The sequence below is a fragment of the Scardinius erythrophthalmus genome (assembly GCF_964197995.2).
Source record: "Scardinius erythrophthalmus genome assembly, chromosome: 6".
Classification (NCBI taxonomy): domain Eukaryota; kingdom Metazoa; phylum Chordata; class Actinopteri; order Cypriniformes; family Leuciscidae; genus Scardinius; species Scardinius erythrophthalmus.
The window spans coordinates 25,043,475-25,066,737 of NC_138226.1; the positions used below are offsets into that span (position 1 = coordinate 25,043,475).

The 23,263-nt window shown below is 37.4% G+C and overlaps 1 protein-coding gene across 2 annotated transcripts; it reads right to left on the reverse strand.

Annotated features, from left to right (window-relative positions):
* Positions 1-2,777: 2,777 nt before the first annotated feature.
* nup35 (nucleoporin 35) lies at positions 2,778-14,967 on the reverse strand. 2 transcript variants are annotated; one of them, XM_081369008.1, is made up of 9 exons: positions 14,813-14,967; positions 14,320-14,481; positions 14,078-14,205; positions 10,787-10,841; positions 10,565-10,700; positions 10,343-10,412; positions 10,129-10,257; positions 9,876-10,031; positions 2,778-3,515 (listed from the first exon to the last, which is right to left on the reverse strand). In XM_081369008.1, the coding sequence occupies exons 1-9, from the start codon at positions 14,823-14,825 to the stop codon at positions 3,438-3,440; spliced, it is 927 nt and encodes a 308-aa protein (XP_081225134.1). In that variant the 5' UTR covers positions 14,826-14,967; the 3' UTR covers positions 2,778-3,437. The 2 variants fall into 2 exon arrangements, with proteins under 2 accessions (XP_081225134.1, XP_081225135.1); XM_081369009.1 differs by lacking the exon at positions 2,778-3,515 and adding an exon at positions 5,360-6,123 and having other exon boundaries at positions 14,813-14,944.
* Between the last annotated feature and the right edge of the window lie 8,296 nt (positions 14,968-23,263).

Consider the following 23,263-nt stretch of genomic DNA (forward strand, 5'->3'; position numbering starts at 1 on the left):
CATCAGAAAGAAGCATGCATGAACTTAAGGTTCAAACTCAAATAAAGGTGCTACAAGAAAGTTATTTCTGCTTTAAAAAAAGCAGTAAATGAACACGCTGCCATCTAGTGGTCAACATCCCATCTCATCTGAGTTCAACATAGGTTTGAACTGTGTTCATTATCAAAAATTTGAGTAGGTAACATTCCTTTTTAAAATACTTAACTTTAAAATGACTCTTGCAAATAAACAAAATTACTTTTCAATGTTATTTGAGTGTTTTACAAGAAAACTAATTTTCTCCCTTCAGAATTTCATGTTTAATTCGATGTGTTGCGATTTCTAAAGAAAAATTGTTCATGCAGTAACATTTCAGTGTAAAAGAGAGAAACTGTAAAATTTGCAGTTCTTATTACTCAGGAAACATTGACACTGAGAAATGAAATCTCATTTTGCATCGTGATCGGCCCCTGATGTCTTGTGAGGTCAATAAAACCCAGAATGCTTCAACAGTTTACCAACCACTAGACTTTACTTCATTTATGCATGAGCCACAAAAATAAGCCTGTTTCAAGGTTAGTTAAATCATGCCTCCGGTGTAAAAACAGCAGTAATCAGGATGGATTAATATCTCAAGCAGGCCCCGGGGTAGCGTGCATCTCTGAGCGTATCACCTGAGCTGTGCACTGACAGCAAGGGTCAGCCTCACCTCCAGAGACCCGCTCTGTGTCACCTTCAGCAAGCACTCAGCCATGTGTCTGATTTGGGCATCCAGCTGGCTACCCTGCCTGATCAGAGCGAGCTTCATACACCTCAAACATGTCTCAGGGTCATCTGGAAGATCACTGAAAGAGTCCAGTGAAGAAAAATACAAGAATTGCTTCATCTACAAGTCTTATCCTTTGAGTCTCCAATCAAATCTCAAGGAATAATGGAAAATCTGGGTCAAGTTACAATCTTGCTAGCAGCCACAAATTACATATTGGATTTCATTACACGTGACAGATTTGAGAAAAAAAAATTAATATTGTACAAATGAGGCAAGCACACAAAATCAATAATTCAATAAATATGCTGAGCTGTGAATGGGTTTAAGGAATGAAGGCAACGCATGTCAATTTGTTCTCATTAGCACATCCCACTCCATATGAAATTAATTTGATTTAATTTTTGTTAAAGTAAATGCTGCAGCTTCATTTGTTTGTCATCTGGAGAATGATATGCCCAGAGCAAGCATGTCATTCTATAGCTGCCAATCTTACAAGTCTTCTACATGTGCACAACTCACATATCCTTATAAAGGCATTCACAATGCTGTCTTCAGGTCGCCGTCACATTGCAACAGGGTTTTTGTCCATAATTCCATTTAACAGCAACACGCTTTTCTTTAACTACCGTATACTATTCAGCGGCATTCAGAGTTGAACAGAGAATGTTTAAATATATGTTTTAATGTAATGTAAAGAAATGCAAAAGTTCAATAAGCAATTAACTGAATTACAATTGCCAAATTGTTTGAAATTAAACTTGAAATGGTTCTATAAATCTTACGCACATATTCTAACCAGCCACTTTATCACACCTTTTGAACTGATCGTTAATGCAAATATCTCATCAGCCAATCACATGACAGCCACTCTTTTAGCATCTGTAGCCTAGAAATCTAGACGCACCCTAGCGGCAGCAAAATTTATTTAGCAGCCAGGGTAGTCTAGCAACTCTCCGTTGACTTTCGGAGCTGTAAAAACCTAAATTGGGTCAGGCCAATCACATCGTGTATAGAGTAGGCGGGGCGGGCTTAACAATGACGTCAGAGTTGCGACGGTTCCCTGCTATTTGAAAACAAAGAATGGCGGCTGCTGCTGGCGAACAGTCTTTCGAATCGGCTTTGGCCGCGACTCTGGAGGACTTGGAGTTAAGTTTTTCTTTGAGAAAAGAGCAAAGAACGGCACTGAAGTCATTTATAAAAAAGGAAGATGTGTTCGTAGTTTTGCCGGCCAGATTCAAAAGTTGAATCTATCAACTAACGTTAGCTCCGCTCTGGTTGGTTGAAGCGCTGTCCTACTGCGTGCAGAGGGAATTTGAAAGACAGCCCTTTATCCCGCCCCTCGGATTGAGCCGTGTCTGTGGTGAGTTGATGTAGGTCTGGCTTGCCAGGCTAGATGATCTGCTGAAGTTTAAAAGATCTGCCAGAGGTCAGAGGAGAATGGCCAGACAGACTTGAACTGATAGAAAGGCATCCGTAACTCAAATAACCACTTATTAAAGGGTAAGTTCACCCAAAAATGAAAATTCTGTCATCACTTGAGTTTTCTCCCTCAAGTTGTTCCAAACCTGTATGATTTCCTTTCATCTGCTAAACACAAAAGAAGATATTTTAAAGAAGGTTGGTAATTAAACAGTTGCTGGTCCCCATTGACATCCATAGTATTTTTTTTTTCCTACTATGGAAGTCAATGGGGTCCATCAGTCGTTTGGTTACCGACTTTCTTCAAAATATCTTCTTTTGTGTTCAGCAGAAGAAAGAAAGTCATACAGGTTTGGAACAACTTGAGGGAGAGTAAATGACAGAATTTTCATTTTTGGGTGAACTATTCCTTTAAAACCGAGGTCTGCAGAAGAACAGCGCTGAATGCAGTTGAAACCTTGAAGCACACGGGATACAGCGCACTTTTGAAAGGCAGTGTGTGTATGGACAAAGGAATTATGATGCATTTACTCATCTAAATTTTATTTCTTGTTAATTTTGAACAAGAAAAAAAGTTACCTAGTGTAAGTTTAAAAAAATAAAACAAACTGCAGTTTCTAGTCAGACAATGTTTATTAAAGGGAAAAGGCATTTTCAAAATCAGACATTTAAAAAAAAAAAAAAAAAGTTTTTTCTGTTCCGTTAAAATAATTGATAAAGTTAGTGAAAACCCACAATAACCTAAAAACAGATGTATATAACCCATGAAAATGTGGTTAAATCGTAGAATAAGGTCCTGGTATCAAAATTCTGAATGTAATCAATGATATTCTTAAGAGATCAATAAAGCAGACCATAACCACAAACTGTCAAGTAAAAATTTCAGATTTTGTACAATAGGGTCCCGTGAGACAATGTCATGATATGCTCCTTAAATTACCAGCAGAACCCTCTTTTGGCATGTTTAAGACCTAAAACACTTAATGCACACAATTAAGTTGTTAAATCTGTAGGATTTTGAGGACAGACTTGAGGGACCAACTCCAAACCCAGCAGCTGAAAGCAGTCCAAGTGAAACACTCAAGAGTCCATCTTCAGCAAAAGAGCACGCAATGCCAAACAGTCCGCAAATGTAGAGATAAAGTGCTTTTGTATTCACTCAATGATTGTGCTCAGAAAAACCCAATGTTAGTTTTTTAGAGCAATGTCAACACATCAGAGGCTGTTGATGGTCTCAGAGCTTTTTCATCAGGACCCTGTGAGTGAAAGATTACCATCCAAACATATACTCCATTGCTTTCGATACAAAACTGTCATCCTTTTTTGGTGTCTGTTGATCTGACACAACCTATAAATCAGAACAAAACAAAAAAGAGGTATTTCACAAATGATGCTTTTAAAATGTTGTTCCTTACAGCACATTTCAGTTTCATCCAGTAACTAGCCATTTAAATAACATTTGTAAATCTAGATTATAATACGCCGAATATTATCATCATCTTACCCACTCCTGTCATTCAAAATCATATGAAAAATATGTTTTTGCAAATTGCTTTTGAGATATTAAAACTGCAAGAACAAAAGGCATAAAATAAAAAAATAAAATATATTAGCTCACGTTCACCCGGGTGTGTGAAAACTACAAAATAGAAAGATGCACATTATTCCCAAATTACGTCAGGTTCTGCTGCCGACAGGGTGTTATTCAGACTTTAATGGAATTTTGATTGGCTACACTTTACAATAAGGTTCAATTTGTTAGCCTTAGTTAACTACATTAGTTAACATGAACTAACAATGACAAACACTTTTGAAGCATTTACTAATCTTAGGCTGTTCACACTGTCAGTACAAATCCGATTATTTGTGTATCTGATAGGAATCTGATATAAAATACTGACTGTCCACACAAGGGCTTTTCACACTTGAAGTAGTTGATCCTGGGTCATTCTAAACCCCGGGTAAACAGAATCCTGGGTTATCTTGCTTCACGTTTCACACTGCTAATAACTTACCCATGATTAACATTTAATCCCAGGTATTTATAAGTAGATGTTTCACATTAGCCGCGTTTCATTTACCCTTCAAATTGCACAAATTGAAATTGCGAATTGAAAATACGCCCAATGGAAACAATTTTTTTGCAAAAACTCCCATTTTTTTGCAATTCAAAAAATAAGTATTATTTTGCAAAACTGCAATGGAAAATGGTTTCCGCGCATTTCCAGGTCACCTGACGTAGATAACGCGGTATGTTTGGACAGAAGACGAGACAGAGTTCTTTATTAAATTCATAAAAGACAAAAGAATTACAGGAATAATGGATTCTAAACCGCAAATAAATGCCACAATCAAGACCCCGAAGCAGATATGAGGGAGAAACACCCAGAAACACCTCATACAAGCCTCTCACAAGTATAAAGTTTTAGTCGCATAACATCGGTTAATGGAAACGCCGTAATTTCGCAATAGTTTTTTCTCGACATTTAGAAAATATGTAACGGAAGGGCGCCTATTGTACATTCCTAAAGTTAATGTTCTTATTTGCATATTTGTGGAGTCATTGATTGGATGAACGCAGCACACAACCGGTTTACATAAAAGCTCTAGCATTGCGCATCCAACTGTACTAACGAGTTTATGGATATTCCGGACTATAAAGGTAAGAATGAAACTGTCTCTTCTTCACTCAAGTTGTCACGTTTTCTGTCAGCATTTGACATTTTTCCTCTCAAATGCTGAATTTACAGTTTATATAATGTGCAGTGATTCCGTGACTATAGGCCTCCAAAGCATGATGATGTGTTGGTAAGGATATGCCCAAAACAACAGCAACATGTTTGCAATACAGATGTTGTCTTATTTACAACATGACAATGTGTAGCCGCCACACCGGGCTACTACGTCTTCTGATGCAGCGGCAGAAATCCTAAATCTCAATTATATTGTAATTTTCTGCTCGACCGCCACTTTGCAACATCACAGTCTTGTTTCTGCAGTGACTTTCAGCATGTTTCCAATAACAACGGCAAGAGCCGTTACTGAATAATTTCCAGAAATGCGATTTGAACAGGATTTCTCCTGTAAACAGATTTGTAAAAAAAATTATAATTCGTGGTCATTACATGCTTGTTAAAATTAAATTATGCATCAAGAGTAAATTAAATTGCACAGAAAACAATAGATTCAATTGAGATATCAGCATTTAATTCTTCCTCTAATTAAAAAAAAAAAAGTGTAACCGCAAATATAGGATTTCGGCTAGATGATCTGTATATATAAAGGGCATAAAATTTGGCATGAGGTTGCAGGTGTTTACAATATTTATAACTCCTGCAAGTAGCACATTCATAATGTGGGGAATTCCCACTCACATTTATTTACTTGAACATAGATAGACATGCGATCTGCACTGCCACTCCTCTCCTTCGCGTGTGTCCTGCAGCAGTGGGCAGCTCATTGAGTTTAGTATGTGAAAAGGTTTGTTAGGGACATTCTAAAATGCTTAATGTGGAAAAAAGCTTACCATGGATAAATGTACTGAAATTGGAGGATCAAATTCAGTATGCACCTATTGGATAACCCATGCACGTTATACTGTATCTCTGTCAGCGCGATGCAATAAAACTACAGCTCATTTATAAACAGTTTTTTTTTAATCCATTTCATACAATCAGCAAAAAAAAAAAAAAAAAAAAGTATTCTTTGTACTGTTCTGAACATTGATATTTTATGTACAACAATACCTCGCTCAGTGTTAAAGCCTTACTAAGGATTTTAAATCCATTTAAAATGGTGATGAGTGTACTGAAAGTTACTTTCATCTTTACATTTGTAATAGCATTTTCCTATTGTTTTGGAAGTACATTTGGGATATGTTTTATTAGTGATAAGGGATTTATTTTTTAAAAGACAATATTAAAACTGTTGATGGATCTAGATATTCTTCATTCTTTCTGAAAAACAGCAAAAGAGAATGTCAATTACAGTATTTTCTACATTTAAAAATAGCAGTGTAAAGTGTTTATTATAAAGGGGTAGAATCCACAGCTCAGTACTCACTACTCATGAGTACTTTTTCTCAAATCGTTTTTTTTCCTTTACTCTACCATTACTTTCCAAAAAATGCAGTCTGAGTACTTTTACTTTTTCAATACTCTTCCCAGCCCTGCTGTTAATATTATTTAATGGACCTGAGCTAACAAACTAACAATGAACAGTTAACTAACATTAACAAGATGAATAAATACTGTTACAAATAGGGATGTGCCCATGCCGAATACCGTATTTGGAAAGGCACGGATAACGGCTTGAAAACGACTTGAAAATGACTAACAAATTCTACCGAATAGAAAAAATATTTCGGCAGACAGTCACTCCTCATGTTTGTTGGATAACAGGTGAGCCAAGGCACAGCACGATATTATAGGCTACATAAACTTCTAAAATCACTACGCAATAATGAGTGTGAAGTGAATGTGGGTAAACTATGAATGAAACTAGTGCAAATTAAATAGCCGAGTTACCATCTCTGTGCATCTTTCAGAAATCAGAACTTGGCAAGAGAGTAATATCAACTAAAATACTACATCATATACATTCTACTATTTTACATACCTATTAAAATGATTTAAACCTTGTACGATATGATACACGAATGAATGAAATGAGCAAGATGGCAAATCAAATAGCTACGTTGCAGTCTCTGCACATCTTTGAGAAACCAGCTCTCTTTCAGGAGTAATTCTGCCGATAACGCTACGTTACATCAAGCAATATTCCAATAATTTATATAATTAATAACACTTTATACCATTTTGCATAATGAGTACTTTCACATTTTAGTACATTTTGCTGACTACTTCAGTACTTTTAGTTAAATAAGATTTTAAATTTAAATGTGTATATAGGCCAGTGCCACTCATTACATTAAGTTATTTTTGATATAACGTTACTAAATAAAGATGAATTAGTGAAGATTAACTAAACAAGATTAACATGCAATGCAAACTAGTTAATAAAAAAAGTAATATATATATATATATATATATATATATATATATATATATATATATATATATATATATATATATATATACACACACACACATTTTTTTTTTGTTTCTTTTATACAGATGGCTGAGGGTGGAAGTAGTAAGGTGTGGGACTACTTCACCAAGGACCCACCTGGTACATTAACAGTTAACTGTCATATCTGTAATATCTCTGTCAGTCAGGGATCAGGCAGCCTCAAACCGAAAAATACAACCAACTTGTGGGCACATCTTAAAGTGAAACAAAGAAGCCTATCATGAGGCACATGATAAAGCAGCACAGCCTAAAGACAGAGCTCCATCACAGCCCACACTCAAACAAGTGACCACAATAAGACCACAAAGTGGACCACAGACAATAAAAGATCAAAGGAGCTGGACAAGTTGATCATGGAAATGATCGCCACTGATATCCTGCCTTATGTAATTGTGGAGGGTGCTGGTTTTAAATGATTACTAGCCAAGGCAGAGCCCAGGTACCCTTTGAAAAGTGAGAAGTATTTCCGCTAATGGACCAAATTTACTCAAATGTTGCAACCCGAATAAAGCAACTTCTTTCTGCGGAAAATGCAGGAAACAGCATTGCCTTTACAACTGACTGTTGGTCTGGATCTACTGAAGCCCTCATGAGCTTGACTGCTCATTTCATCGACAGGAACTGGAATAGGGTCCAAATTGTGTTGAATATGAAGGCCATGTCTGGGTCCCACAGAGGGGAATACATCAGGCAGATCTTCCCGACCATGCTTAAGGAATGGAACATCAACGCACAGCGTGTCCTCCTGGTGCTAAGGGACAGTGGCGCGAATATGGTAAAAGGCATGAGACTTGCGGAGATGCCTGACCTGAGCTGCAGTGCCCATACACTTCAGCTGATCATTAATGATGGCCTCAGCTCCCAAAGGGTGGTGGGGGACATACTGGCCAAACTAAAAAGAATAGCCACCCACTTTAACCACTCAATTATTGCACAGCAACGGCTCTCTGTTATTCAGAAGGAGATTGGTGTCCCTCAGCATTCCATACTCCAGGCTGTGCCAACCAGGTGGAACTCCACACTACACATGCTCCTGAGGAAAGCCTGGATGAGGGAAGAGGCAGAGAAGACTCCACCAGACCCAACACCAGCAGATAGTACCGGTGATGAGGGGGACCCCAAAAGGCAGAGAGTGGAGGACCAGGCCCACAGTCTTCTAGGCAGTCTGTATGACACCATGCTCATTTCAACCAGTCATGCACAGGCACCTGAGGGGATCCTTGAAGAGCTCGAGAGGTACATGATGGAGCCAGTCATAGACAGAAAAAGAGGCAACCCACTGGAGTGGTGGAAGCACAACACTAGCCAGTTCAAGAGGCTATCAGGCCAGGCCGGGAGATACCTCTCCTGTCCACCTTCCTCTGTGCTCAGCACTATAAGCAACATTTATGAAGAGAAGCGAAGCTCCCTCAAAGGAGAGAATGCAGAAAAGCTGTGCTTTCTGCATTATAACCTGCCCCTGTTGGATTGGCAGTTTTAAGGACTGTAGGACCGAAGTGTTATGTTTATTAAACTGTTCATTTACATAGGCTTGCCCCACACCACACATCACCAAATGCTTTGCAGTTAAAGTTTATTCATTTATATTTCATTATTAGTATTTACTAATTTTAGAGAAAAGCTGTGCTTCCTGCATAAACCTGCCCCTGTTGGATTGGCAGTAGCTTGCTTGCCCAACTCAGTTACCTTTAATTTTCTTAATTCAAGTTATATATATTTTGTAAAAAAAAAAAAAAGATAAGTTTTGTATAATAATAAGTGAAGTAAAGTTTACTGTTCAGTGCACTGATGTCAGACTTGTCTCGGATAATAAAGTTTGTTAAATTGGTCTGCCTCTGCCTCTATTAGATTTACATATCTTTGTCACATCAAAGTGTTTGATCACCACATTTGAGTGATCATTGCAAAAAATGTGTTTATATATATATATATATATTCTGTTTATGTATACTGTATTCTATATGCAGTACCAGTCAAAAGTTTGGACACACAAATGGGAAAGAGTGTCCAAACTTTTGACTGGTACTGTACTATAATATACACATATCTTTTTTTACTCCCTAATGTCGGTATTGGCCCCCAAAAATCCCTATTGGTCGGGCTCTAATTATTAGTTACAAATATTGTCTCTGCTGCACACCCCTAGTAACAAATGTACTGCTCATTTGTAGTTGATGTTAGTTAATGCTTTAACTAATATTAACTAATGAGACCTTACTGTAAAGTTGATTTACATTTTACATTTATGCATTTGGCAGATGCTTTTATCCAAAGCGACTTGCATTGCATTTCAAGGTACACATTTGCATTCTTATCAGTTCTTGCATGAATCAAACACATGACCTTGGCGTTGCAAGCGCCAACACTCTACTGTTCGAACAACAGAAAAGCCATGGTAAAGTGTTACCATTTTATTAATATTTATGCCCTAACTAATTTACAAACATTCAATTTAGTAAAAAACTTTCGAGTTACTCTGAGTAGTTTAATATGCTCCTTTGCTCCCAAATGTAATAAACTGCTCCTCTTTCCACAAAACCCTTGCATTATTAAATGCATTTATTTTCTTAAAAGCTGCTTTTAATAGATTTATATTAATGAATTTGTTCAACTATACCTGGTAGTCACTGCTGGATGCTTTGTAAGCCGCACTGAGGGGTCTCATGACAGATCGCGGAGTTGATACAGGGTGACTGGGGGTCCCATGAGCCTTCACCGGGGGCGTGAACACAGAACTGGAAGTACTGCCCTTTTCTGAGGTTTCCATTACACTCTGCCAAAAGAATACAACATAACATTATTACTGTTACAATTATTACATGCAGGGACACTTCCATCCACTGCTAATTTTCAAATTTCTAAATTTCTACCTTATCAATACATGGTTTGACACCAATCATAATGGCTTCTCCAAATATCTTTCCATCTTTGCTGAGAGCTTTTCGTGCCTGCAATTTAGACTGATACTGAACATGCATCCAGTTTCCAGTATTAGACATCTGTAAATGAAAAGAAACATACATTTTTACAGCTTACAATCATATATAAACCAAACTGCAATGATGAAACCTGGCCTGTACTTACTACATGTTTTAATATGTTTCCATACTGTGCAAACTGTAAAAGGATGTATGAAGCAGATGCTGGAGGGAACCTGTGTACAAACAAACAAGAATTGTATGCCATATGTAGACAACAACGATGCCATAAGCCCTGACATCATATTTCTTCTAGGATGAATTACTTAAGTTAATAGTACTATGAGGGGGGGGGGGTTATTAAAAATAATATTATAAACCCACACACCCAAACACTGTGACCCAGGTGTCATCTAGCTGGTCGTCAGAGGACAGAGCATCTCCTTGTGTGAAGAACGGATCTACTTGAGCTGGGGAAAGTGTTGTTTTCATCTGCTGCCCCGCAGGGCTAAACAAACTAGAGACTATAGAACAAGAAAGTCACTAAGAATCTATTTTTTTTTGCAGGGAACTTAATTTAGTAAGAAATCAAATTACATATGATGTTTACCTGTTCCTGGTGTCCCTGGTAGACCAGACAATGGGGTGTGCACTCCAGCAAATGGCTGTGAAAAGCAAAATATTAAAGCCAAGAAAAAAAACTCTGCTTAACAAAATGCTTTCAATCCCTTCTCAGTGTGTAATTGCTAAATCTGTGGGGGGGGGGATATAAAGTTTATACTCTGGATGGCCTTATAACCGTATTACTGTTAAGATGACATTTGCTACATATTAAAGTTCTTAAAACCAAGTTTTTAAATGTTGTTTAAATGTCTATGTGGTGTTTTTAATATGCTTTAAGACAATCCATGAGCAAATTCATAAGTCAACAGCATTGCTGAGTATTTTCTCCTTAAAACTGCAGTGAACCAAAAACACGGTCTGAAATCGCCGGTTTCTTATGTCACAAACTACCTTGTAACTACCTTGCAACCAATATACATATAGGCTTTAGCCTATCATTACTATGTGGGGAGTCTCAAGAGAAGCCAGTTTATCCCAGTGGGCTATATTTTTCTATTGATATGTAAAATCAGGTACATTTAGCAATATAGCGGGTGAATTATATATGTATATTACGATGTTATGATTAACTATATGTTTTTCTCCACTGACGTTCTAAGTTATTCAAAGTGTTTCTAAGGATGCTGATTTTTAGAAGGCAGCAGTCTGACTCTGAGATGGTGAATTGGAACATGGTTTATGTAACGTTAGCAACAAATTATATAAGCTGTTTGATAATGTAGTCAAGCAAAAAGCTAATCATATTAATTACTGTTATGTGTCAGACGTTGTAGAGAGCGATACATAAAACGCATTACCATTCTGAAACATCGACTAGTAGACGAGCCTGTATAATTAACTCTTCCACTTCTACTTCTGAATCAGTTTCTGGTTCAAACATATATGGCTGAATTAAACCAGGATTTCCACTTGCCATTGTGTAGGCTAGCGTTTACTACAGTAAAGTTGACCGAGTGATCAGGTATTCTGAGCTCCTGTGAATGGGTGAAGGCGGGGCAAATTTGCTAATTATCATTAGAGCGATGTTAAGAACAAGTTCATGTGCAATGCATATGCACGTGTTGTGAATTAGGAGTGAACTTATGAGTTTTCCTGTATGTATAAATATGAATAATCCATGCAAGTATTAGTGAATCCAACCCAGTATCTTTTAACTACCAAATTTCTTAAATAACATTTTCAAATTGTCATGATATATCTGATTAGGGCTTATTAATTTCCAAAATTGTTCATTCAATAATTAAATTCCTTTAGCTAATACTACTGACTTTGAAAGTCAAACATTTTTAATTTGTATATTTACTCAATTAAAGGGGTGGTAAGGGGTGACAACATGTAGACAACATTTCTGAATGGTTAGTTGGTGATTTTATGTAGCTTATGTGTAGTGATCTTCTAGTCATTGATTAGCATATTCTGTCACGATAATCTATAAATCGCATCTCCGGAGGCGGTATTGGGCGGGGTTTATGTCAATTTTAGGGTTAGTGATGTCACTAACCCGAGAGGAATGTTGAGTAGTCCTTACCAGCCGTTTGTTGTAGTCCTTAAAAAGCTATTTCTTTAAAAGAAAATATCTCCCTTTGCTTTGATGTTGTTTATGCTCAAAAAGTAACATTACACAATAACTAAACTTAGAAAAGTGAAATCATAATCAACCACCCCTTTAAAAATATATATGTAGCAGTGGCGTAGGCAGAAATTGTATTTTGGGCGGGCCAGTGAAAAAGTGAGTGGGCCAATAGTTTTTCCTAGAAAAAAAAATTACTTAAATAATAATTAATAAGTAAATAATAATAATATATTAATAAGCATGGTTTGAAATGAATAACAACACACTCCCCAATTTCTGTTAAATCAACCATATACAATGCAGCCTGGTGGAAATTAAGCTTTTGTGCCAAAAAAATTGCAACTAATTTAAACTAAACAATGTACAGTAGGATAGCCTATAAGGCATTCAGCTATACAGTACACAACACACCAGTAACTTAAGGCGAGACAGGTGAATAGGGTAACATTTTAAAATAATAGATATTACCATAAAACTTCCTCAGTTATTCTGGAGAATGACAAACAACTAATTTTGAGAAAACAGCATTTAAAGATTTGTAATGTAAAAAATCATACTTTTTAGCAGAAACAACTATTTACAGACACAATATCTTATCAAATCATCAGCAACAACAATACAAACCACCTAAAACACATCAAAACTTATAACACAGCATTTATGGCCAACAACTGAACAGAACCCCAGTCAAAAACAGTCAAAAACACACATCAAAATGTCAGAGCACGTCACGTGATGCATCTGAACAAATCACATTGTCAGAAATTGATATCAGCCAATGAGATTTCGCTTTTAGAGTTAAATGCCCCATTGTACTTTCACGATTGGTTGCTGATTAAAGGAAATTACCATATTTGGTTCCGACAGCATTGTGTACAGGAGAAAGTAGAGAGCTTTTCAACGGTGTTTGTGTTATGACAGGTGCAGAAAGCGATCGCGGTGCAGCATATTGATTAACAACGCCAACTTTTGTTGAATTTAGGAGAAATATACAGACGTAAATAGACAAAATGTAGTAAAATAAAGACCTAAATGTGTATTTTGGATTTTTTTTTCACCACAAGTCTGAAATAATGCATTGAAGAAGACAAATAGCCCAAAATCTTAAAATTGACCAGTGAAAAAAAAAAAAAACTATGTTTTTGCCGTGTCTCGCCTTAAATCACTTCACGGGCAAAAATGAAGGAAATTAGTTAAACAACTGGCCTACCTTTGTTGTTTTCATTCTACAAAACAAGATGCAAGTGCCTGGGTTTAGTATTAAAAACAGAAATGATCTCATCATAGTCCAAAGAGTCACAGAGTTATTTTTCAAAGAACTAAAGGCCGCCAGAGCCCGCCGCCTAGAGAGTCTGCCTGTCGGACTCGGAACCCCTAGCAACCAATTACGTTCCGGAGGGAGGCTTTCACGCATTTTATTCGGAAACAGAATTAAACACACACACCAGTCAACAATAAATCAGGTTTATATTAATATATTTTCTTAAATACATTTGAATAATAAAAATAAACTAAAAATGTATTTTGATCAAACTTGCTTGGGCGGGCCAGTGAGTTATGTGGGTGGGCCAGTGCCGCCCTGGCCCATTACTGGCTACGCGCCTGATATGTAGGATAAATATTTGAATGTCTCTCCGTGTTCTTCTGTAAGGACATGTGCTGCAGTCTTAAATTAAAATGTATAAGTTTGTATGCACTTCTCACTTGTTTGCGAGCAGCAAGAGGTGACATTCCCACACAGGAGCCGTTGAGGTCATCGTAGATGCTTCTGACTGGAGGGGCTCCACTCTTGTCTTTAGGTGTTGGGACCACTGGCTGTGGAGGAGACCCACCTGATGGAAGAGAGGATCAAATCTCTTACCAAGTAACTTCTATGTCATGTATAAAAGGGGAGCAGGAATTCCTTATGGTATTAGCAAAACATAACGAAGAATAATGGGTGTTACCAGCCAGAAGAGGAGACCTTGTTTCTGCCCCACCTCCTGTCAACCCAAAAGACCTGGGTTGAGGAGTGACAGGAGCAGGCAGGTCTCCCATCAGAAACCCAGGTAAAAACTGAGCACCAGGCTTGGGGGAGGTTGGGGAGCCAAGTGTCATTGGTTCAATACCTGTTATGAGACATCAGAAAGTGTGTTTTAAAAAAAAACTTCCTGCAAACTACTATCTAGACCCATATTTGCAAGTAACTGCAAACTGCGGAAAATAGGGCACATAAACAAATAAACGTAAATCACTCAAGAGGTACTTTCAAAGGTTTGTAACTTTACAATAAATATGAAATACCCGCATATACAGATATCGCATTAGTTGTTATAATGCTGATAAAACACATGACTTTAGCTGGTCATATTAGCACAGCCACAATTACGCACGTTTCTACAAACGTATCAAAGACATCAACATACAAACACAGGACTCGAGTAAAGCATGAAAACTTACTCTGGATGTCCATACCGGGTCACTAACACGGCCGCCTCGGACAAAAGATTAGCCCTGCTTTACCAGATTAAAAAAGAGTGCAACTATTTTTTGAACCACACGGAACGGAAGTTGCGCGTGTTCAAATCAGCCAACACCAACTTCCGCTTTCACGAGACCAGCGCGCGCCCCTGCAGGCAAAGACGTGAAACTGATTTTTTGTTTCGCACTTTTAAAAATAAAATGAAGACCTTTTTCTTTTGTCACTGTATTAATTTTTACCTCATTTTGTCTTAATTTTATGCGTGCATATGTCATGTTGTAAACGAACACAGATAAAAAGATGAACCTGTGTAGGCTATTCAAATTGTATTACTGAATTTAAAATTCTCAGGTAAAATGTTTTACACTAACTCATCTATAGGTGACACTGTTGTTCCACAGAGGCTAGTTATGCATGCATTTCATCTAATACAATTTAGTAGATGTTGATATATTTTTTTGGGCGAGAGGTTTCTGACATAGGCTAAGGATGATACAGAGTTGTGTTGTATGATTGTTTGGTAAAAAAAAATTCTCATAAAGATCAATTAACGTATTCAGTTACTAGCTGTATTACAAAATCAATGATTAATGTGGTTTATATGATTTAAAAAAATGTTTTACTCAAGCTTCAATGATCTGGAGAACTGCTAGTATTCCACTCAGTGCACATCATTGGACTATATCCTTTCCAAAGAAGTGTGTGCAGTAAACAATAAAATGGATTTGAAAGCAGTGCTACGTATTCATTAGTGCCCAGTGATTTATATCAACAGTAATCATGTCTCTCCAGAACAAAGAGACAGAGAGAGTATGGTTTCCTGTAAAATGACTGAGCTCATATCCTGGAGCAACACTGAATATATGATGCTGCCAGTCATTTGCATCCAAATAAAGAAAGAAACACCAGCTCTGTCTAAACACATTAAGCAAATTGCCATATTTGATAAATGCATTTGTCTGTTTATTTTGATTTATTTAAACAAATCGACACCCAGAGGGCTCCTTTCTTTTAAAAATCCCAAGATGTTGAGTGATGTTTCAGAACAGCATTATATTTGCAGAGTTAAACAAATGCATAATCTAAAACTCAACTCATGTAATAAAGCATTTTGCTCACAGTGCTGTAGAACTTCATTTTGCTCAAATCAGTTATTTCACATCTGTTCAGGGCACATTATGACTTTCATTCATTTTGACAAGGTAATCATCTTCAATACGTGCCACACTGAATTCTTCCCCGGAAAAGAGTCTATTATCAAGGAGCGAGATAAAGTGGAGGTGTTGATGAAACTGTCTGATAATAAGAATGCAAACAGCTTGCTCTCTGTGACTATACCAGTCAGTGGCAGCCTTGCCTTTATTACTCTGCTGTATTTCATGGACTGTCACCATAATAAGCACTATTGACCTCAGTAAACTGTGAAACTGGTTGCTAATTGTGTACCTTCTAAAAGTTTAAAAAGAGCAAAGAGGTTCATTGCAATAGTTAAAATGTCTCATACTTGTGAAATATGATGCGCATGGGCTATTACATTTACATGCAGCATTTTATCCATAGAGACTTACAAAAGAGGAACGAAGCATTCATCAAAATGCCAGGTTTATTAGACAACTTGATTAGGAAACAAGCTGAGAAGAGAATAAATGCAGAAGAACTAACATTATGGGGACAAAATGTCCCCACAAAGATGGCGATATCCGAAATCCTTGTCCTTGTGAGGACATTTTTTGGTCCCTATGAGGAAAACAGCTTATAAATCATACTGAGTGATGTTTTTTAAAAATGTATAGCAGAACATTTTCTGTGATGGGTAGGTTTAGGGTTAGGGGATAGAATATACAGTTTGTACAATATAAAAAAAACATTGTGTCTATAATGTCCTCATAAAACATGAAAGGTGGTTAAGAGCTTGCGGAAGAGGTGTGTTTTCAGCTGCTTCTTTTTGCCCCTGTTGTGAGGGAACAACAAGGCGTTGCTCATTTAGTCATTTGCATGCATTTAGTGAGTTGAGGTAGGGTGGAGCTGTTCCAGTGGTAGTCCAGAAAGCCAGCGTTAAAACTTTAAATTTGATTCGGGCCACAACTGGGAGCCAGTGGAGTGAGATAAGCTGGTGTGTGACATGGGTCCTCTTAGCCTGATTGAAGACTATACGAGAATCCACATTCTGGATCATCTGCAAAGGCTTAGTCTTACTGGTGGGAAGGGAATTGCAGTAGTCCAGTCTTGAAACTTACAAGCGCTTGCCTTGGACGAGTACCATGTGGCACATATTCTGACAGGAAAGGTCTAATTGAGTATTAGATAACCAAAAATATCAGCAAATCCTGTGTGATATTCATCTGTATTGTTAAAAACAAGATGAACAGTATTCTCAGTATAAAGTTTTTCTCATTTAAATTATATAAGTGGTCACTTCCAGTGATTTGTTCATCTGAGAGTTTTGCAATAAAGCTTATTGACAACAACATCTTCCTCAGTACTTGCTGAGTCATGAGTCCAGTGATTGCATGAAATGCCCCATTTTACTTCTGACAATGAAACTGACAACAAAACAGATGTCAAGGTCAGCTTGCTGATCCTCATAAAGTCAGCAGAGTGAACAGCACCCAAATGTGCTGCGAAGGAATCTTTGCTGATGGGGAGATATTTGAGACTCCTGCAAGAGGAAACCTGCAATGATTTTCCACAACGGTTTCCATGTGCAAACAACTGAAAAAGTCAATGTGCTTTGAGTGACGAATTGTATGAGTGTATGAATGTACTCTTCTGTGCATATCCTCTTTTGTTTTGAATGCATACGACAGTGAAAAAGTGTTTTCATACCTGGCTTTATTTTCTTTTAAACCCAGCTTTTGCATCCGAACCCGACTATTGCACAATAGTATGAAACAAAATGGTATTAGAATGGCCAGGTTTTTAGCAACAGTGAACCATTCATAAACTGAACAGTGTTTTCCTCATTAAATGTTCATGTGCTTTAAACAGTCTTTCATGTGCTGTTATTGTTCCCGCTTGAGCAAAAAAATTAAAATCTAAATCTTCTTTTGTGTTCCTCAGAAGAAAGTCTTACAGATTTGAAATGACATGAATTGAAGTATATGATGACTTATGATGAATTATAAATTTTGGGTGAACTATCTCTTTAAAGTGTCAAAGGCCCTATAGAGTAGGTCTTACATTGAACACAGTAAGCAAAATTAAATTCTTCTCCTTTTGTTTTCTTGGTAGAAATACACAGAGATAATGCTAAACCAAAGTATATTTTCCTCAGGAAAGACAATTGCTCACAGTTTAGTGCTGCACAACATTTTATTATGCTGGACCCAGCTGCTGTGATAGGCACTTTGTAATTATGTGGTTGTAGGAGGCTCGTGATGAAGGGACACCAGGGTCGTCCTTCTGCATGAAGCATTTAAACATGTATTATTCAGCAGCCTGGCACAGAACATTTGCAGGACCCTGACAGAGCTGAGCTACACAGCTTTACCTTTCAAAAAGCCATCATTTACTGCATGAAAACTGCATTTAACATTGAAAGGGGACAAATATTGAATGCTGCTCAATGCATAGGTTAAATATACAGACATTGTTCTACATTCTGCATGCTCAATAAAAGCTTGCCTTTGGTGCAGTAATATGACTGTTTGCATTTCATATGTGGAGTCTGAGACTGTGCATTGGACTGTGGTGGAGGTATAAAAGTAACTTCAGTTATCTCCACTGACAAGCTTTTTCAATTCATTGAAATAAAGTATTTAAGAGGGAGCTTCAAGAGGGAGCTGGGATTTTAGCTGCAAGGTTATTGGAGAAAGTAAAAACAACTCTGAGTGTTTGGCATGGTAATGGGTATGGAAATGTTGATATTTTTGGTATTGGCAGAATAGATCTACTACTCTGCTGCTGCTCTGTTATTGCTGCTGCTGTTGGTTATTAATGCTGGTGCTGCAGAGCAAGTATGGGACTTGCTACTGCAAATGCACACAAAACACTCTGCTGTGAGCAAGTAAGACATGCTGCTGCTGCTGCTGTATAATGTACACCATGTGCATGAATTAGCAGATCTTTACAGGTGGAGCTGAGGAAAGTGGAGGGTTTCTGAATGTTCGCTGCACTGCTAAGGCAAATGCTAGCCAAGTATTTACTAAAAAATGTTTATTCAAGTGTGCTATTAGTACTTCTATCAAGCTAAGATAAGAGCGTATACATTCAATCTACTTTTTTTCAGATATATGCTTAACAAAAATATACTTAAAGCTGCAGTCCTTAACTTTTTTGGGGTTAAAAATTATCCAAAATAAATTTTTGAGCAAGTACATAACCAGCCAGTGTTCAAAACTATCTGCTTGCCTTAGCTCGATTCAAAACGGTAAGCTTGTAATGTTTTTAATGTCTTTGCGTCATTACGTCACATCTGTACACATAAAGAAGGGGTCCCGGCTAGTAGGCTATATTGCGTGTGAGGATGTTGGATGTGGAGAATTATAGCCTTTTCTCACAGCACTTGATATAATTAAACTTATCAATCTGATGGCGGATCCAGAAAGGTTCAGACGACAAACACCAGTGACAACTGGAGATTCACCTGTTGTAAAATGCAAAAGACTTGGCTACAGAAAAAAAGAGACTGCAACCGGGCCCATGCGAAAACAAGGATAAATATCAGAAGGGCATTAAATGTAGTAACACAATGCTGATGTTGTTAACATTAACAATTTGAGAGCAAAGTATAATTTGCACGGTGGCACAACCCACGTAAAGTTAATAGTTCCGCGAATAACTGCAATTGCAGATTTCGAACAGAGATGGCGACAAAGAGGAAAAACTACGGACTGCAGACAAGTATACTTGTCTTATACTGATTTTTTTCAGTGTACTTAAAATACTAAAATAATATATAAATATTAAATATATGTGATGCTAACTTCACTTCAAAAAACTTACAACTTGCAGTATAAAAAAAGGTAAAAATTTACTGACAGCATTCTTTAAGATGTACTTTCATAAACTGTCATATAACCAGTAAACAAACAATATACCAAAAGTTTACTATATAGTTGCAATACCAAAGAAACTCTTAGATGTGTGCTTAAAATGTACTACTGTTACACATAAAGTACATTAAAAGTATACTTTTATAAACTAAAAAAAACGGGCCAACTTTCTCCCAAGAAGTATTGAAACATTGATATTATACTTACAATGCAAAGTAGCCTATACTTGGAAAATATTATTTACTTAAGTTTACTTAATAAAATTAACTTAAAGTCCTCTTGAAATCAAAATTGACCATATTTACTTTGTTAGCACACATTACTGGTCTTAAGGTGAACAATTAATTTGTGCAAGTTAATAATGTAATTGTTTGTCATGGTAGTCTTTAATCAAAATCAGAAAAGTTATTCCGGTCTGGAATGGCTTTCCTTTTCCGATGACGTCAGTTTGACGGCTTGGGTTGAAAACTCTTAACCACTCCCTTCCAACAGTTTGCTATGAGTGAGAGATGGAGAGGAAGTGCGCTAAAATAAAACCGTGTCCTCAATTCAGTATTCCATTTCGCTTGGAAATCCATCACAACACTGAAGTAAAATCAGTTGCCACTTCCGGTTTAAGGGGACTTTAAAGCATTTATCTTTTGTAAGGGTTGACCTAAAGTCCAACTGAAATCAAAATTGACCCTATTTAGTCTTGTGGTGAAAAATTAATCCGTGCAAGTTAATACACAGAAAAAAAAAGTCTGAAAAGTTACTTCCGGTCTGGAATGGCGTTCCTTCTCTGATGATGTAGGTTTGACGGCTTGGGTTGGGAAACGCTTAACCACTCCCCTCAAACCGTTAGTCTGTTATGAGCAGAGATGGAGAGGAGGAGCGCTAGAGTAAAACCCTGCCCTCTGTTCGATATTCCGTTTCACTGGGAAATACGTCACAACACTGGAGAAAAGTCGTTTGCAACTTCCGGTTCACGCGGACTTTAACCATATCAACTCTATTGCACTCATCTATAGTGTCCCAAATGGCACACTTCATTTGCACTTATGGTCTTGTGGACTTACAATGGCTGCTGTGTGCACGTAAAGGTGAATTCCATGTGATCGTAGGGTCTCCCGCTTGTCATTTTCAAACGGGAAGTCCATTTGCGGCCAATATGCACCCTCGATGTGCACTTTTGCCAAGACCGCACTGAGGTGAACTCCACAGCAGACTCAAAACCAACAGTCAAAGCAGCATTCGGTAACAAAAGTGCAGACCCAAGATAGGCCTATGTCACGAAAAAATTGAAGACCAGAAGTAAGTCTTTTAGTAGGGATACGGCTCTTCCGGTTAGCTTTTTACAATGGCAGAGTCCGATAGATACCGCTGGACCAAATCTCTCCGCAACCTGCCTGAAGTCACATATGACGATGTGGTTCGGATGGTAAATGAAAACTCTCAAGTGGAAACGTCAAAACTGAGGAAAGTGTACAAGTTCTTCTGGGAGAACCATTGTTGTTATAGCTCTAGCCGTTCGCCAGTAAGGTAAATGTTTCTATGGTAACAGCGAGTTGGACCAATCAGCAGACGTTGCTGCTACGCTTAGGATTGTGGGTAGTGTAGTTTTCTTTCATAAGATCGCGGATAAAACATGTTTTTCTTAAAACAAGGTTGATTTCATACGAACTTATAGCTTCTACAGGAGCAAAAACCTTTGTTTCACAACCTCATGGCTTGTGGTCAGTCTACCTCGGATGGTTTAGACATTATGGCTGATAATCTAAATCCTTATTGAGAAAAACTGTTGACCGGAAGTTCTGAATCCCTACTCGGCGTTCCGGAAGCAGGAAGTGTGACATAGGCCTATTGCGAGGGCTTATAGGTTTCCATTTAGGACCGGACCCAACAACCAAAACTCCATTAGCAACCACATAGCAACACACTAAAAACAAATATGAGGGAACATTCTAAAAAATGCTGGTTTGTTCCAACCAATGGTTGGGTCAAATATGGACAAACCCAACTGTTGGTTTAAAAATTTTGATTACAGTTGGGTTTGTCCATATTTGAAACAACCCAGCATTTTTTAGAGTGCAGTTTCAGAATCAGACCAGTTGTGTCTTTGGGTCTAGTGTTTGTGTAAGAGTCAGAAGAGCATTCTGTTGCCCTAGTGGTGGTCTTTCCAGCTTTCCTGGTTACATTTCACTCCCATCTTTCTGGACCCCAGACAGAATGGCCCATCTGGTTCAAGTGCTTTCATTAATCAGCTACTGTTTCTCAAAAAAAAAAAAAAAAAAACTAAATAGTCAAATGTTACATGGTAATTGTAGGAATTTAATTCTGCACTTTAATGCACTGATGAGCTTGAGGAGTCAAGAGGCTCCACTCAAGAGAAACCGAATCAGTGAAGCTTCTTTCTCAAATGTTCCAGGTTATGAAGAAGGGCAGACAGGCCCTAGAGATGAGTGTACTTCACCAAAGAAGGTCAATGCTATGCTATGACATTTCATATTCCAAAAGGGGGGGTTTGCAGTGATGCCATAGAAGAACCATTTTTTTGTTCCTAAAGAACCTTTCAGTGAACAGATCTTAAAAGAAGCATTTTGTTTTTCGAAGTGTGAAGAACATTTTAATAATCTAGAATAATCTATGTCCGATGGATGTTTAAGGTTCTTCATGAAAACATCAATGCCAATAAAGAACCTTTATTTTTTAAGAGTGAAAGATTGTTTTGCTTTTTTGTTGTTGTTGTTGTTGTTGTTGTTGTTGTTGTTGTTTTTTGCAAACTCCAATTTGGGAAAACCATATGAGAAGTGAAAAGTGTCCAACTTGGCTGCTCTCCTCTCCTGACTGCAGCCACCTACTGTCAACTACTTTCAAGGCAAAGCATTTGGCATTTCAAAGTAGCCTACTGATTAATGTAGGGCTGAAACACTAGCTTCTACTGTGTTGCTCTGAAGTTGATTCTGCTTTGAATTCTTTTGAAACTATAAAAAAATTAAAAACCTGTCTAGAGAGATTTGACTACCATGCCTCAGTGAGTGGAAAATATGTGACGGACCCTGAGTGTTAATATAATTAAACCTAGGCTGTTACAGCTCAGCTCAGATATGCTCCAATTTCACAAGTCTATATTATTGTTTTATTAGAGACTAAATCTAATATAATTATATTAGATTCTTGTTTTTCCTCTAACCTAATGACATATGATTCCACTGTTACTGTCTTATCCTTCAAATACTATTCCAGAACAAACAACATTCATGCAGCTCTGCACATATCCTGAATTACGTTAGATCATTTCATACATCATAAACATTGTCTGCACACACTGGTAGATTATGTTGCAGTCTTACTCACATACAATGGTTTTTGTTAGCAATACGTATTGTGCATTCCATTGAAATAACCTGATAGCTTTCTCTGAAATGAAATACAGCATTATCTATAATGCATTTC

Coding starts and splice junctions, on each gene's coding strand:
- nup35 (XM_081369008.1), bottom strand. Junction 14,206..14,319: donor AAGGTCTCCTCTTCTGGCTG/GTAACACCCATT, acceptor CTCTTCCATCAG/GTGGGTCTCCTCCACAGCCA. Junction 10,032..10,128: donor TCAAACCATGTATTGATAAG/GTAGAAATTTAG, acceptor TTCTTTTGGCAG/AGTGTAATGGAAACCTCAGA.